At 39.4% G+C, this 18536-nt stretch overlaps 1 protein-coding gene across 1 annotated transcript; it reads right to left on the bottom strand.

Moving 5' to 3' along the window:
• Window positions 1-6660: 6660 nt before the first annotated feature.
• Window positions 6661-16552, bottom strand: LOC139728549 (inositol polyphosphate 1-phosphatase-like). Its single transcript, XM_071639486.1, has 5 exons — window positions 16435-16552; window positions 12331-12569; window positions 10827-11091; window positions 8702-8876; window positions 6661-7251 (listed from the first exon to the last, which is right to left on the bottom strand). The coding sequence occupies exons 2-5, from the start codon at window positions 12532-12534 to the stop codon at window positions 6747-6749; spliced, it is 1149 nt and encodes a 382-aa protein (XP_071495587.1). The 5' UTR covers window positions 12535-12569; window positions 16435-16552; the 3' UTR covers window positions 6661-6746.
• Between the last annotated feature and the right edge of the window lie 1984 nt (window positions 16553-18536).

Here is an 18536-nt window from a genome sequence, read left to right as displayed (position 1 = left end):
AGAAAAAGGCTCTTCGTATATGCACACTTTCAATTTTTTTGGCTCACACTGATCCCATATTTTATCGCCTAAAAACTTTGAAGGCCCATGATATACATCTGTACCTAACTGCCATATTTATGTATAAACGCACTCGAAATTTATTACCATTTTTTCATAATACCCTAGTAACCAATGACCATATTCACGTATACCCTACCCGTCGTTCCCATGATTTTCATTTAAGTAATCCGAAGCTTTTACTTGCTCAAAAGTCGATTAGATATCAAGGTCCGGATACATGGAACACTCTTCCTGAGGAGTTGAAACAGTGTGCCTCCTTGTTTTCATTTAAAGCAAACTTAAAGAAGTACATTTTATTACAGTATACTTCAAATACGAACTAAAAACAAACAAATTATACAACTAATGTTGGTCTCCCGATAGCAACAACGCATATCGTCCCCTCTTTCAGTAAACCAATTTTATTATTCTAAATTCCAGCCTATCTGCCATTGTGCACCTTCAAGCACCTGCACACACATTCACCACCACCACCATCACACACTAGAGTTTATTTTCCCCTGCTACCTTCGCAGCAGAATTTATTTGTTACGAATCTAGTACGTCCTTATCTTTTCCTCGGGCCGGCCATCTTTTCAAGCAATGCTTATAATGGCGGCCCTCTGCATAATCGTTTCTGAACTATAAATGTTATTCTTATCACTGCTGCATAGACATGCATATTGTATATTATATTTCTTTCATATCGTTGTTTATGCACGTCAAAAGACTGTGTTAAATCTATTTTATATATTTCCTACATGTTCATGATTATGTACTTATATGTATCGTGGTTTATGCAAGTCAAACGACTCTGCGTTGAATTTACTTTGTATATTTCCTGCATCTTCATGATTATGTAACTTATGTATATTGATTTGCAGAAAATAAAGTATCTATCAAACAAACAAACATACCTACATGCATGTATTTGTTTCTTTCAGGTATAGGTCCATTCACATTTTAAAAGCAAAGCTTGCATGTGATTATATAATGTGGTTATATAATACATTGTTATATGTTTGTCCAAAAGTTCATTAATTACTCCGACAATGAAATAAGGTTCGTTATTCAAAAGGTTCATTATTCTGAAGGGTCACAGCTCCGAAAATGAAACAAGGTTCGTAATACCGAAAATGAAATAAACATTACCCGGTATTTGGTGACAAAATACAGTGTTGCAGTTTTATAAAAAGTATAGGATAGTAAGCAATGAAAATCAAATGAAAACACACACACAAACACAAGCACATTCTTGTACATAGTGACATGTACATAAACACACATTAAAAAAACACCTGATACATGTACAATTATTAATATACATATTTATTGACGAACTGAAATACATCGTAGTTAGTAATTGTGTCATTGATGGAAACAGAAGTATTTTCTCCTCTGTGTGGTGCTCTTCCACCTCTTCTGATCTACATGATCATCATCAGGATGAGCTATTCTTCTCCACAGATTATTTCATTTTCGCACTAATGAAACTTACGACATTTTAGGATTAACAAAACTTCGGAATAACAAACATTATTGTGTTTATGGGTTAGCAAACCTTTGGGAAAAGGAACCTTCAGAATAACAACCCTTATTTCATCTTTGGATCAACAAACCTTCCGGAATTTAACAAACCCCATTTCACTTTCGAATTAACTAACCTTTGAAATAATGCCACAAATTGTTAAAATTAATGAACCCTTTTTTTTTTTCATGAAATGTATATATGTTTTGGAATTGCGAACCTTCAATATAATAAACCTTATTCCATTTTTGGAATAGCGAACCCTCGGAGTAAGGAGCATCACTCCATGATGCCTATCTACTGGCTCATTCAGTTCCTACTGTAAACACAGAAATTTTCGCAGTACATTAATTTTTGCATATTTCGCGCTACTTCTGGCTAGCGCGAATTCTAAAACCCGCAAAAAACATCTTCACAATTTTCTCTGCACATTGTGAATGGGTTGACAATTGCGCAGCACGAATTCAACAACTCGCGAATATCTTCTTGAATGCAGCTCCGTGCAAAAAATTAATCACGCGAAAATATCGACGTGTACAGTATATCATTATTACAAGTACGTGAAATAGCAATTTGCTCAAATTGACTACGAAATGACTACACCATGGTCTAGCATATCTTCGAATGCATTCATTATATTCCACAATAAAAAGCATTTGCTTGACTGCAGTGTGGACACCATCATTGAAGTCACAAACTATAGTATACATGTATTCGCTCTATACACTTGGCTATATATACACTGCATAAATAAAGGCAAGTGAGCACTGTGATTAAGAACTTCTGTTTATAACAGCATGTCCTGCATGCTTAAAGTGGTCACTTCATACAGAGTGACAGCACACAAAAGTGTACCTTTTCAAATCTGCTATGCACCTAAACATGAGCAATTCCTTGAATATGTACATGACTGATCAAAAGAGACATCTAAACTTGGTAATCAAGCACATAAGGCCTATGGATACTTGAGTATATACAAGTAGTATATTCTGCCTCTGGTGACAGTACAATGACCAAGAGAGATGTACTATACCTTCAATGTACATGATGGAAATGGGTAAATGTACATCCACTCTATACTCCTGTATATTTTTGGAACAAAAACTTGTGTCACAGTCATCTGCTCCTGATAAATTTCTAGTAGCTAATGCTTATGTAAATTATTGGTAAGAATGTCTCCTTTGAAAAGATGTGCAGCACACTAATCAGTTGACATCAAAGCTTAGGTTATGTAAAAGAACATGCTAATGTGCAAGTAATGTGCAGTTTGACTGTATTTCTATATTGGACTTTCAAAAGTCTTGAGTTGAACTTTTGCTCCGTATTTTTCTTCACCACACATTATGCTTGTCAAAAAGAGGTTAAAAAAAAGATCCTTTGCCACTCTAAAGGTTTACCTTATTGACAGAAAATGCACTGTGATTGAGAAAGACTGTACCGGTCAAAGCAAATTCTAGTACTTCTAATAATTACAATAATTGCTTTAGGATTGAAATAAAAACATTATGTGTGAAAATATTTCAAGCATCACTAATCAAGGTGGCTAATGGGACATAAAGAGGTAATTTTGTCCTCTTTGCATACATTCTTTCATCAGTCATGATATCAATGCTCTATTTACACTGATTACAAAACCCCAATAAACTAGTGAAAACAGAAAATAAACTCTCATTCATGCATCACAGTATATATCAGAGAAAGTATTCAAAATGATGGATTTTAGTTGGGGTTGATGCCAGGAATTAGAATAAGTCCTCTCTAAGAAAGTACTTACATGCACACTTTCAGTCACGGTGTAAGTGCAAGCAATATAGTGGTTATACAGGATGTTATCTTGATTACAAATACAACTTAATTGCAAAAGCATCGTCATAAAGATGTACACAAAGATATAAATACATGTGCATTACCAAAATGATGTAATGAATATAAATATGTATCAATAATTTATAGATATTAAAAACTGGAAATAAACCTTTTAGTCCTACTCATAGCAATCTTTTGCAATTCTGACCAACAGTGCTCATGAATTCTCAGAACTATGACAGCATTTCACTATGTAGCTCCTTATCTACTAAAAAGAAAATACAGCATGAATGACAAAAACAGTTCAATTTCAGCTATCCAAAGGAATATACAATGAAATTCTCATGAAACATGCCCTGCTCTTCTTCTCATATATACGTAGGAACACTAATGATGGACTTTCACAGATGCTAACACTGTCTGCAAATGAGTGTTGCTATCTCAAGCACCATGACTGACAATAAATAGAGGTAAGAAGACCCAACAAATTGTGTACCTGACCATGAACCTCTAATATGATGTTTATACAGTGTTATTAAAAGATTTTTCTCAAGTGCATGAGAATGTAAATCTAGAAAGAAGATTGAGACACACATTTGAATTGCATGAATGCATACCAGTTAGTAGTTTTGAAGAATCTGTTTTACTCTCTTTTAGCTTCCTGCTCTCCTACAACGTTATAGATACACAATGTTTGATTTGCTTCGGCAGCAAATAATTACATCACAGACCACTGGCAAGCACACTAATGCAAGCATGTTAAAAAAAAAAAAAAAATCACTTCCACATAATGTTCTGGGAAGGCAGGCTAACAAATAATATGAGAATACAATAAACCCTTGCATACAAATCTGTCTAAATCTGTTTGAATGGCAGGAATGGCTTCAGCCTAATGCCTTACTCAAGCAAAATGTACAGTAATGATTGACTCAGAGCAGAGATGAGGTTCTGTGAGGTAGGCAACTTAACAGAGAAGTTGACTTCAGTCAAGCCACATAACAAACTTTAATTATGACCCCTGACTACTGCTTCTACATCCAACACCTCAACCCCTTTCCCCTCCAGTTCTTCCCTATACAGTGTACCACACTCTGTCTTCAAGTGTAACATCCCTTGACATCACATCATTTCTGTGGCAAGTGAAAATTCTTGTCACGGGTTTTGATCGCAATTAAATTTGGTCTCCTACATGATGCGGCTTTGGTCACTTACACACATACACTCACATGTGCGCGCATGCACGCACACACACACACACTACAAGAGCAGTTTTCCTCACTGAGTGAATGTCTTTAGAAATTCCACATGAGATGTATACAAATTAGAGTAATTTGACTGCTGCAAAATCAAGTTGGATACCTCCTCTTCTCAAACAATCACAATTATGTTCTGTACATCTACATGATCTTACTTTTATTTACACTTTGATAAAGACACTAAACACCTGGCGATGATGGAGGATATTCATATGGCTTTCAAATTCAGGAAATTCTTCCATCGAGATGTTTTCATTGCAAATGATTGACAAATTGCCCTACATCGATGTAAATAAGCACTGAACTGATCAGTGTTTTAGTAGTAGCCATGAAAACAAAAAAAATCATGGGCGTACATACTCGAGCAGGATTGGAACCTACGACCTTCTGATCTCCGGACAGGCATCATCTCCACTAGACCACCAAGCTTCCGCCCGAGAGCAAGTGTTGGTTCTAATCCTTATAGCATGCAGCGGGTAGTGCGTAATTATTCAAAATTCATGAAATTCGTCAAGATGTTTTCATTGCAACCGATTGACAAATTGCCCTACATCGACGTAAATAAATAATGCTTATTCACGTTGATGTAGGACAATTTGTCAATCAGTTACAATTCATATGGCTTGTTACACTGTGTTCAACATTTTGTCTGCCTCTTGGGACAGCAGTATTGCTGTAAGTGAGCAAGTGACAAAGGAAATTCCCTTATCGCCCAACCTGTTTACCTTGTGTTACTAGCACTTGGCTGTCTCATTTCACATGACACGACAGGATTCACAATGATGCATTGCTTTGCCATAGATTCAAACAGGGTGTGAGTAGCCAGGCACATTATTGCACATACCCCTTTATACTGTAAATACATTATCCCATCAATAAGTTATCTGACAACCATCATCATTATAAATGTTATTATACTACCAGAGGAAGAAAATGCAGAAGCAAAAATAGGAGAAGAAGTAGAAAAAAAGAGGGTCATCATTCATCACGAAAAAAACAAACAAACCCCAAACTGATTCATTCCAGGGAACTGTCTACAAAGAAATGTCATACAGTAACCACTAAAATGCCAAATTATTCATGAAAAGTACAGATCTCTAGATAATACACAAGGGACAAAGAAAGTAATGTCCCTTTTCCTTAATAATGATACAAAGTCAGATCTGTTACCTTTGACCACAATGCATGAGCAAGACTAGGCACGTACTGGATTTTTTTGGTCTACCGTGGGGCAGGGGCCCTTGTAGGGAAAACAACAACAATAACAAAAACACACACTAACAGTATCGCATAACGGAACAAAAGTAGCAAGTAGCAAGTGGCGGCTACAGGCGACTCCCGTTACAACCAAGTCCTCGGGACGGGCAGTTTTCTTTCTTTATATCAAAATTTTGATACATCAGAACAAATAAAGTGTATAAAGACATCTAAAATACAGGGACCAAAGTTATTATCTACATTGTTGTATCCGCAATTTCATTATAACCATGTTTGCTATAACAGGAGTGCACTATATATGTCTGTTCATTTTGGGGATCATGCATGATTACAAATATAAACTGGATTTACATGCATACTACATACACCTAAATCTCGCAGTTTATGATATATTTCACATAGATTTAAAGGGCAGATTAAAAAGCGAAGCTAATTATCTCTAGTGCTTAGTGCCATTGCATTTTCTTTTACTGAATTCATAAGCTTTACAATGAAGCATCAAAGACAAGTCTAAAAATTCTTAAAGCTGATCTGCTGATGGCAGAGCTGCATTTGACATAATATGTATTCCATAAGGCCACTGGTCAACAGTATTCCACTGAACCACAACAAATAGCTCATATATAATTTACATTTCCTTAAATAAATAACATTTCCATTCATAACAACTACATCATCTAGCTCTATAAAAATATACAATCTACAACAATGAGTGTAGAACATTTGCAAATTTATGGCCTACTTTAAATACACACTGGAATGTGTTTTTTTCTCCCTTTCTTTTACAGAATTTGATATCTTGAATAATCAATCTGTGACTACTAATAGGTTTTAAGGCAACATGACTGTCGAGACAACAAGAATAAATGGCCCATCTAAACCTGCCAGTTCCTGCCTCACTTCTTCACTGCCGCATGGATTGTAGCCAGCACGCTCTCACTGCGGAAACAAACAATGCCGCCAGAATTGCTCCAGGTTTGTCCCTCAGGAACGGCGCCCTCTACGTCCGGCTTCTCGTACCTGACGCTAATGCCCTGTACGTTTCCTGCCTCTTCCGTAGAGGCAGATTTCCATTTGTCGTAATCGACAATACCTCCCCCAAGAGACTGCAGAATGGCATGTGGGCCGCAAGTGTCCCACTTAAAAGTGCTGCCCTTGCTGAGAATGTAAGCGTCCACCAGTCCTGCAATGACACACAGGATCTTGTAGCCCGCCCCGCTGGCATAATGGACTGTCCCAATAGAGGTCATGGCATCCTTGATGTGGGCATCTTCACTGGAGCTCATGATCAGGGACAGTCCATTCTCACTGGGAGGGGCAGTCTCGGCGTCTGCTGATGATATGAGGGAGTTGCAATGAAAGTCTCCACATCTCACTCCCCAGTAGCAGCTCGAGGTCCAGCTGAAACGACAGTCAGAGAAGTACTGAAATTTAATCATCAGAAATGCTCAGTGCAAAGTCTATAAAAAAAGCAGAGTGCATGGTACATAAGAATTGGGGGAGTTCCATACAAGCTAATTACTAGCCTTATGTCCATCACCCCTTATGACACAATAGAAGATATCTGCTAGCTCACCCATGACACTCCCAACTTCTTGCTTGGTACTTCGACTTTCAGCACAAGTGCAAGTACAGTAATTAGTAAGAGAAAAGTTTCTAGGCTATTGCACACACACACACACACACACACACACCAAAGCACACGGACACTCAATTTTACACAACTGAGCTTCCTGGTCTCAACACTTACCGAATGATAGGATTAAGTAGAGTCAGTGAATATGTGACCGCGGCTTGAACCAGTTATTGCATATGTACTATCAAGTTCTGCCAAGGAGTGGCACTTTGAAAGGATTTACTCTCACTAATTTGTGCCGGTATACCGTATACCTGTTCAGCCTTACACCCGAACTACTTAACTCTTCATGTGCCATGGTGGAAACCCCCTTTGTGCCATATCATTCTGAGACACTAACGGTTTCATGCTTTGAGAAAACATTCTGTTTTCAAGTCTATGTAACTTACGAAAAATTTCTGTTGAGCTGGGCAAATAGTGAGTAAAGTTGTAGAGAAAATGCCAAGCTTTGCTTTGATGTATTATTGTATGAGAAATCTATAATTGTTTTCCTTTCACATGACCAGTAGCTACATTACTGCAAAGGCATGACTTTTGCACACAAAACAGTGACAGAAACTTAGAAATTACTCTCAAATCCAGTAGAGAACACCTCTTCATAGTCAATCACTACATGAAATGCAAGGTTATATGTGAGAGGAACGGAAGCGCGAGAAACGCTTTCATTGTACCACGGCATTTGGCGATTTATCGATCGGATTGGGCGGATTGGTGCGTTTGAGCAGAATATGCGAAGTTGGCACGCCGTCGACTGAGTCGGACGTGCGAACGTGGCACATAAAGAGTTAACCCTCTCTGTGCTAATGGGTCAAATGTGCACAAATTTTACACACATATTTATGGACAGGAAATGAATGTGGCACACAGAAGGTTTATGACCCAATATACTTCTTGTCATTAGGAGATTTAACAAAATGCAATGTATCAAAAAATGTAAAAATCTTCACTAACATAAAGTTAAATGTAGAAGCTTAAATACAAAGCTTTAATCCTGAAACAAGAAGTAGAAATTCTACACATGAACACACATTCATGATTTACATTTGGAGATCATGTCTTTGTCGAGTACTTCTGAGGAGTGAAAATACGTGAAATGTCACAGAACTCGCAAACTAATCTTGGTACTTGACACCAATCAAATATCAAAGAGAATCCATTTAACTTCATGTATTTTGAAGTATCCTGTTCACCTACATTCACCCCCCTCTCTGTCACCTTTTAGTGTCTGTGTCCTGTTTTGCAAAAGGCTGGTTTATGACCCCCATGAGCGGTGATCCCGTCTTGCGATCGAAGGCACCAATTAAAACCACAGCACACTGCAGACCGTGCTGATATATACCACTCTCTGCTTCTTCATCTTCAATGCCCTTGATGTATTCTGCAGTGCTGTCTGGAAAGTGGAAATCAAGAAGGAAATACCTCAGCACATGGCAACATTGAAAGAGCCTGCTTTCAAAAACTGCAATTCTCCGACATGCAAAGGTCAACATATAGAATTTACCACAAGTGACATGCCTGAACTTTGTTGACAAAATTGGAACGAATTTGTTTGCTCAAAATATGTGACAGATCTGTGTATCATAACTATTGGGTTTTATTTAGCCCCTTTGTTGCTTACTTATATTCTCACATTTGGCTGCTTTAGACAGGTTCTTTAACATGCTTTTTCTCTTGGAGGGAATTGTTTTTATTGGTCGCATATGGTAGGTGGCCGCTATAAACAGGTGGTTGCTGAGACAGGTTTGACTGCAGTTGTCAAAATGTTCAGGCAGGCAATATAAAAAAATATAGTCATGCCTCTTGACCAAGCTCAGGGCCCTTTTGACTCCAACGAACACAATCAATGTGACCTCATATACCAACTTGTCCAGATATCATGACAGCATTTTCAAATCACATACATGTAACAATAACCTCCATACTTTACTTGACTTGGCTAATATTGTCACAGTGAAACAGGAAAGGCCTAAAAGAAAACGGAACCTTCACCATCGGCACCTACCTATCTTTCATTTATTATTTACGAACTGCTGCCCACAAAAGGTATGGAGTTTCCACTTTGTTTCTGTGAGAATATGCCCCTCACAACGCCCATCATAACATCTCCGTGACAATGTATCATTTAATGGCATTTTAGCGGCAATTTATCTGTGTTGAATTGAGCATTAGCAAAGTCTTCCGCCGCAAGAGCGATGTGCAATTCTGGCGTCCACCGTGAATTGCGCACTTGCCAGCGCAAATAGTTCTTTTCATAGGTGAAGTGAAAGTACTTGGTTGGGATAATCCTTGCGCTCTGAGAGCGGGAAGGAATGCCATGAATGCGACTTGTGAGCAAGCCCGTTATGTTGCGTCCAAGAAACGCCCTCGTTAGGCTGATGAATAGAGGGATTAAGTCCCCCATTCTGCACGCAGGGGGAATAGGGACATCCTCTAACAAAAGGAGCATTCCCCGCGTGGCCGAACGCTCGTGATACTAAATCTGTCACGCCTTAAGTATCTGCGTATAACTGCCAGTCACAAGTAAATCACAATTGCACATCTACTGATATCAGTTCATACTTTTCACTAACACCAGCATGCAGAGGTTGCACGGAATGGTTGTGGCATGAAGCAAAATGACAGAGCAGCGGTCACAGTAGGTGGGTTTGAAATAAATGGCAGAACTTAAAATTGCATCAAAAGAGCATGTACACGTGAATAGGATCATATACTTGAAACTTCATTCAATATTTCATTTAACTTTGATTAATTAAATAAAATCAAAGAACCAAAATGGTGGATTAAGCTTGAATATGAAATAAGAAAGTTGAGGAATTGAACATGTTTCATAAAACAGTGAAATTAGTTATAGTAAATCACAATTCTACATTTATCGTAACATAATATGTAAATTAGATGAGGTGATGATTTCATTGCCTACTGACCACTTGCACTACAACTGATCTTCATGCAAAACTAACTAGCTTGTCTGGTAAAACTTTTACCATCTGGTCAGTTTGATAAACTCTACTAAAGTAAACTTCAATGTTGAGTAGAGTTATGCTTAAAGGACTTTCTTTATATGATGGGAGGAGACATGAATTATAGTGTACAGTGGACTCCCATTATAACGAAGTCCTTGGGACCAGCAGTTTTCTATTGTTATATTCAGTTTTTGTTATATCTGAACAAATAAACAATAAAAAACATACAGTGGATAATGTTGTGGTCTGAATTTTTCACTTTGTTGTAACCGGAAATTCGTTATAGCCATGCTCATCATAACAGGAGTGCACTGTATTGCATTGTCAGTAAAACTTCATCCATGTTACTCTTGGAGGCTAAGGTAATATCAGCTTACCTATAGGGTCAATCCAAATACCAACATTGTCAATGTCGAGGTCAAACGCTAAGTCAGCTAGTCTCGCATCAAGTTCTGTATTGGCTTCGGCATGAACAGCCTGGGCAAGCAGTGATGCTGCAACTTGATTGCCATCCAGAACTTTGGTCAGTAGATTCTTTGTTTCATCCACGGAGGGTTGCACAGCGACCGTTATGCTTTCCCCTGATGTGTTGGTGAATTTGTTGCTCTCCTCCCCAAACACAAACTCCTTGAGACCTGCAAACTGCAAAGCAGGATGAAATATAATTGAAAAAGAAAAACTTTAAAGGTATTAGCTTCTAAATCCACAATATACTGTGATAACAAATATCTATACAGACAAAATTCTAGATAATAATGATGATGCAGGGTGGTCCACAACTTGAAATTTTAGCATGTTGCAAGCTCAGAATCTGAGAATATTGCAGAAATTAAATATGCGCGGAGCGCACACGATGAGTACGTAGTACGCAATATTTTGCTGCTTATCTCTCTTTGTGCTGCTTACATTCAATGTTCTCTCTCGTGTTTTGCACACGAATATCTAAAGATAAAGTACCTGGTAGTTTGATGTTTCTTGTGTTATGCACATGTTTTGCACATTTTTTAATACTTTTACTTTGAGCTTGTTGCAAATTCTTAAGGATGTTGCATAGCATGTTGCTGGCTTTTTAGGATGTTGCACAAGAATTTTAGCATGTTGCAGCGACATGCTAAAACCCCTCGTGGACCACCCTGTGATGGTGACAATGACGATGATGATGATGATGAAGATGATGATGATGATGATGATGATGATGATGATGATGATGATGATGATGAAGATGATGATGATAATGATGATGATGATGATAATGATGATGACGATGATGATGAGAGGATGCTTGTTGAAACTGATATTGATCTGACCCTCAGTACCCCTGCTGAAAGTCCCATGAAGACAACACACAATTTGATTATCCCTATTCTTCATGAAGATCTCTGCCTTACTACAAACACTATTAACCCATTGAGGATAGGCTGATTTTGCTACAACATGTATTTCCAATAGACACCTGTCCGAGTATACTCTGGACTCAACTCTTCAATGGGTTAAAAGAGAATGAAAAAAGGGTTCATTTTTTTCCTTATCTTATTACCCCTGGTACACTAATGAACAACACTCTCTTTGTCCCATGAAGCCATATATGCACTATACAAGCACAGCAAACTACTTGATGTGGAAAAATACGTTTTTAGTACTACATGTGTGGTGCTTGTGCCCCTTGGTACATCTCCCCATAGTTGCATCCCCTGTCTTTGGGATCACTCCTGCCAAGAATTAAGCTTTAAGAGATAATGACAATGCTCATTCTAAAAACACACCTCTTTTCCAGCTCTTCCTCCCCCTTTTGCCAAACAGATGACTGACAAATTGGTATCAACAAGATCATCAGGGAATAAATCTTAAAAAGAAGCTGAAGAAAATATCCATACAGCCTACCTGATTGCCAACGTCATATCTAATCATCTCCTGAATAAGGACATCTGCTAGCGTCTTGAAGTCGTGGATGAAGCGCTTGTTCTTGGCCTCTCCCTTCTTCTCTTCAACGAGCAACTCAAACAGCGCCCTCTCAGCCCTGATGATCCGCGCCAAGTTGGCGGCCTTCTCTCCTAACCTCACCAGGGTCCTCAAGAGCTCTGCCATGATGCCCTTCTACACTGGCAGTGCCTTGGAGATGTCTGTAAGGTTCATAGAAGATTCAATGTTCAATTCTGTCTGTGCATGTGCGAGTTATGACACATTCACTAAAACTTTCACAGTGAAAATCATTAGGCAGTACCCCTCAGTAGACACTTATAAAATCTTTGTGCAAACCACAAAATTGCGTTAACTTCTCACTGACATACGTCATGACACTTAATATATTCCACTAAGTCTTCTGAGATACCTCAGAAATATCTGTACAAGTTATGCTTGATGCCCGAAAATTTCTTCATTTATTCAAGATTGTAAGTTTACACTGATTTTATTCATCATATCGCTACAACCAAAATACACATGTTTTGTCTCGACACAGTAGAGGCAGCTGTATGCTATTTCATCTTAGAGCAAGTGTGAAACATGTAGTCAAAATGGGCCGGGCTTGGTACAAGCATTTGGCTTGACAAGAGTCACAGTCCTCCATCCATGTATGTTAAGCAAGCTGATCAAACTTCGACCATAATGCCATCAAAATTCGAAAGCTGGCTAATAGTAAATGCAGAAACCTATGCCTTTGCATGCGGTCAAATTTTGGCATGGGAGGTCGAACTTTGATTGGTGCAAGTTTTTTTAGTATTTTTGTAAAGTTACAGATGAATTCAAACGTCTGATAAAGACTAGCTAAAGCTAGCTCAAGATTAGCTGAAACGGTGGCTCAGTGGCGTAAATATTCAATTTTGAGTGATACACGCTATTAAAACCAAAACAACATCATGTGATGAGTGAAGCATACAAAGCAAGAAACAATGGTAAGAGCTGACACTTAAACAAGAGCTTCAGGTCTTTATACTCACCAATGTTACCAAGACTTTCTTCTGACAAAATTCTTCACAGAAGGTGTAACTCTTCAATGCTACATCAAATTATGACTTTGCCCCTTTACCCATCACATCAAAACTGAACGAAAAGATATTTGACAATTCTGCAAGACATATTTACACTTACAGCCCTACCCCTATGAGGGCTATATTGTTGATAATACAGTACCAGGTAATTTTATGAGATGAAAATCCATAATGCCATTCTTCCTGGTAACGAATTATATCACATTTTAGTGTTGAATTATGGTCAAGATCATCTCTAAATAATACTCTTCTTCTTCTTGTCAGTAGTCTGCTTCCTTCAACCTTGAAGATTCTTGCAGAACTTGGTGATAGTGTGTGTCATACACACTGAAGGTGTCATACACGCTGAAGGAGGAAGGACGCTGACTTCAGCTCCGGTGTCTACTAAAAAGCGTGTGCCGTGTTGTCGATCACAGATGTAGAATAGGCAACTGGCCGTGCCACTGCCAGAAGACGGGCTCGTCGCCGTTAGTTTCTGCTGGCTAGCAGGATGCGGTTGCCGACACGGACGGTGTTTCCGTTGCGAACGGGGTGGTGTTCGCTGTGACTGCCGCTTGTCCTGCTCCAGACATGTGGCCAGTGCGCACACCTGCTTGGTTAGCAGAAGGACCTGCGCCATGAGGTTCGCTATGACATCTGCCGGAGGGCTGGCGGTAGTTGCGTTAGCCATCATATTCGTCGAAGTGAAGAGTGAAGGATGTAGGATGAGACGTGTAATTGGCCCTATACAATCACGTCGGGGTCACCAATGTAGGTATCATTGTGTGGGCCTATAATGAAATACCTACTCACCAAATGGCTAACGGGACGTTGGGCTGAAGGAACCGCCAGCAGGAGTGGTAGACGACCGTAGCAGAATGCACTAGGGCACCAGAAGAGGTGAACGGTGTCCTTGTAATGGTATTGCACTTTCCGAAATGATAAGAAACAATATGGATTAACTCCGAAATGCACTGGGGGTCCGAAGATGACAAAAGATCCAGCGACAGCGTGGAGTAGCCTCAGAGTGTCACGGCTAGCACAAGCGAGGGTAGAGTCCACCGCTGGAGCGCTGGGTCGAAAAACTGCAAGGCTCTGGTGGAGTCTGCACACCACGGACAGCACGCTAACAGGACCAAAGCAGCGATGTAACGAGACGCAGATCGCGTTGAACGCAGCGATGTAAAAGTCCAAGATGGAGTGTAAAAAATGTGCAAGTCGCGATGTAGGATGTAGCGAGAAATATGAAAGCGTATAATCCGTATGCGTATAATCCGAGGGCATATAATAATCCGTATGAAATGACAGTCCATGGCACGAGGTGTCGTCCGCGAGAAAAGACGTGGGAAGTAATGTAATATACGGACGTGACTCCAACGATTAGGACACGTGCTCTCAGGATGAAAGCTAATCGTGAAGTGAGGAAGCGTGGAAAACCAAACAGCCTGGTCGGAAGAAAAATCGCCACGGACAGGAGCTTAGAGAGTTGTAATTGGCTGGTGAAAATGCACAGCTCGCAACTAATTGGTAGTTCGTGTCCATGACAGCAAAACAAGAGGTGTGTTTATGGGAATCCGACTACTGTTGGGATGTGAGTTACGCGTACCTCGGCACGATGACAAAGGCGAAGAATGTAGTGCGCACCTGTCTTGTGTCGGCGCACAAAGAAAGTTCGCTTGGATGTTGACAAAATGCTGGGGTCGCCAGAAAGCGTAATTTACAGCAGCCAGAATACCAGACAATACATGGATATTGAAAACCGCTACAGGGGTAAGGTGCATGCGCCAATAATTTACAGGGTGCAAGTAAAAACTGCCTCGAAATTAGCGGTTGCTTACTTCCGTCAGCAGGAGACGAAAGGCGTTAACTGAAGAGGCCATCACAACATCGTCAGGGAGCGTCGTGCGCACAACAAGGCCATCATATTATACAAGATCATCAACGGCCTTATTGCTATCCCTGCTTCCCCACCATACCTGTATCATTCATCAGACCTGCCAAGAGGCCACCACATCCAACTCCGGCAACATCACTGCAGAATCCTCTCTTATCAACACAGTTTCTTCCCAAGTGTTGTTTGCATCTGGAACGGCCTTCCCACAGCTGTGGTTTCAGCTCCGTCTCTCGAGACCTTTCGGAGCAGTTTGAAACCACTTACACTCCGATAACCCTCATACTTAGGAGGTTTTTTTTTTACTTGCACCATTAAGTTTATTTTCTTGCACCAGATGTGATGTTTGTTCCTGTAGTCACACCTATAGCACCCAGTACGACAATACTCTTTGAGAGTGATGTACTTATTGGAAGAAGAAGAAGAAGAAGAGGGCATTCCAGGATCTAACAGTTCTAGGAAAGAACGAGTTTTGGTGCTGTTGAGACCGGGATTGAGGGATGAGGTAGCCTTGAGTGTTCACACCTCTGGATGGTCTGGTGGATTTGGTGATGAAAGCCTCACAGTTGAATGGTACAAGCTGGGTGTGGATCTTGTAGAACATCACAAGACGGAGATGTTTACCTACTTCTCGGGCTTCTACTAGAACTACTACAAGTTACAACTGCAAAAACATTCTTGAGGGACTTGAAACTGTGTTATTTTAGTGTTTACTATACTGACACTTAATCTTATTACTGACCATGTCCAGTGAAGTTCCACTCTTCTTTTTAACAACACTCACATTAAACAGCCCAGCACCCCTTTCATTGAGAGAGTTATTTGTGTAATACAGCACAATCATTCTGAGTTTAGACTTCTCGACCTAATCATCCCGGGATAGCTTCTTGGAGTTGCAAGAGGGATTACAGTATCAAGCATCAAGTATCAAGTATTGCATATTGGTATTGTCATTTATATTGGTGTGGGCGTGGTCCATCACCTTAAGAAGCTCACACGGATATCAATACATGGGACATAGCATTAAGAACTGCCACTTCTGTGTGTATCTCCGCTTCAGTTATCCTGTTTTCAATAACAAAAGACAACTCACATGTGTCAGTAAAACCAGATGACAAGAATGCTTACTTTTCTTGCGGCGGAGCAGCAGCGATATTCGCGCGATCAACACAACTCTCGCTCTGGACCTCGAACGGTGGATCTGTTAGTGTTGGCGTAGCTGTATCTGTAGCTGTCGCTTGCTGGGCCGCGGCACTATGCGTGCGGCAGGTGTACCAAAGATCGTGTACGATCTTGTACAAGCGAGGTGCATGTTCTCTCTATCCAGGCAATCAAAATAACGCCATCTAGCGATTCACCTTGTAGACACACCCATTTACTGTTTTCAACGATGTCTCAATAGCAGCTGGGCTGCCTCTGCTGGCAACCCTTTCTTTGTTTCTTCCTTCCTTCTTACTCATATGTCTTTTTTTTTTCTTCCTCTCTTTTCCCTTTCTCCGCCCTTTTCTTTGTGGCAAGATTCATTGTGCCTTAGATCTTCAAGCCCTATAGCTATCTGAATAATATGAAAAGGAATTGAAATGAATTGGAATGAAAATGTTCGATTACCCACTATCGATCAACACGAATAATAATTCTGCACCATGCCCTTCAAGTAACAGTGAATAACCTGAAGGCATGCTATAGAAAACATCAATATACACGTTATTTACTCGCACAATAATATACCGGCATCGCTACAGGACATATTTATGAGAATCTTAATTAAAGGACAAGTTCACCTTCATAGACATGTGGGTTGAGTGAATGCAGCAATGTGAGTAGAACACATCAGTGAGAGTTTGAGGAAAATCCGACAATCCGTTCAAAAGTTATGAATTTTTAAAGTTTCTGCTCAGTCATGGCTGGATGAGAAGACTACTATAGCTTGTGATGTCACATGAGTACAACGGTATAAAGAAAGTATAAAGAAAATTCACCTTATTTTCACTTTTCTCGCATAACAAAAGAACACTCGACTTCTCTCTTTCAGAAGGCAAGGGGAATAATATTATCCTTAACATATATCAGTAACAAGTCCAAGAAATGTGTACTTTATTCAAAAAGTCAAATTTTGTGAAATTCTCTTTTTATTTTCATTCTATCGTTGTACGCATGTGACATCACACAGTGTAGTAGTCTTCTTATCCAGCAGTAATTGCGCAGATACTTCAAAATTCATAACTTTTGAATGGATTGTCGGATTTTCCTCAAACTTTCACTGATGTGTACTACTAATATTGTTGCATTCACTCAATCCACATGTACATGAAGGTGAACTTGTCCTTTAAACGAATAGCAGCGGGTTACTGAAAATTGTGTGTGAAGACGGTATGGGAATGCTTCACAAATAAGCTAGTTATTATATCCATGATCATGTACTAACCTAGTTTTTATTCGTTTGATTTATTGCACATAAGACACAAAGTGGGAGAGAGGGTCGAGGAGAGATGGAGAGGGAGGTAGAGAAAGAAGGAGGGGGAGGATAGAAAGAGAATAAAAAAAGCTGACAGAGTGAAATACAGAGAGACAGACAGCTAGAGTTTCTTTTACACAAATTATGAAATCTGAACACTTTTAACACTACCGGTACGCTTAAAAGCGTTGAATATGAAGCGGGGGTGTAAACTCTAAAAGCGCTTGAGAAAATGTTGATGTAAGGAGATATTGTGATGATTTTTCATGAGAAATAATTCATCATTTAAGTTGAATACTGATAATGAGGGGAAAGTTACATCACTTGCACTACACACACACAGGCAAACATACACACACGTACATACACATACACACACACACACACACACAAACAAACAAACAAACAAACATGAATATGTCATACACAAATAATTACAACAGAATGTCATTTACAAGTATATGTACGGATACTAAATCTTAACAATCCTATTCAATTGATTACAACATAATATTTACAAAAAGGCGCACATGCATGCAGACTTAATTATTATTTGTGAGTTGTTTCTTTCCTTTCATTGGTAAATGTCTAGGTGGCGAGGGGTAAACTGTATAGGAATGTAACTGCGAGACTGAATACTAGATATGATTATTAACTATACTATCGTTATTATGTGAGAACATATTAATAGATGAATCGTTGACCGCACTGAAATTAAAAGAAGAAAATAAAAGCACCCCTTTTCCCACGATTAGGTCACAACTTAAAAGATAAA

The sequence above is a fragment of the Diadema antillarum genome, unplaced genomic scaffold, assembly GCF_040938485.1.
Source record: "Diadema antillarum isolate AM-2024a unplaced genomic scaffold, OU_Dant_1.0 seq00000183_RagTag, whole genome shotgun sequence".
NCBI classification, from domain to species: Eukaryota; Metazoa; Echinodermata; class Echinoidea; order Diadematoida; family Diadematidae; genus Diadema; species Diadema antillarum.
Note: the sequence above shows the minus strand (reverse complement) of the source record. Positions and strands in the feature narration are given on the sequence as shown.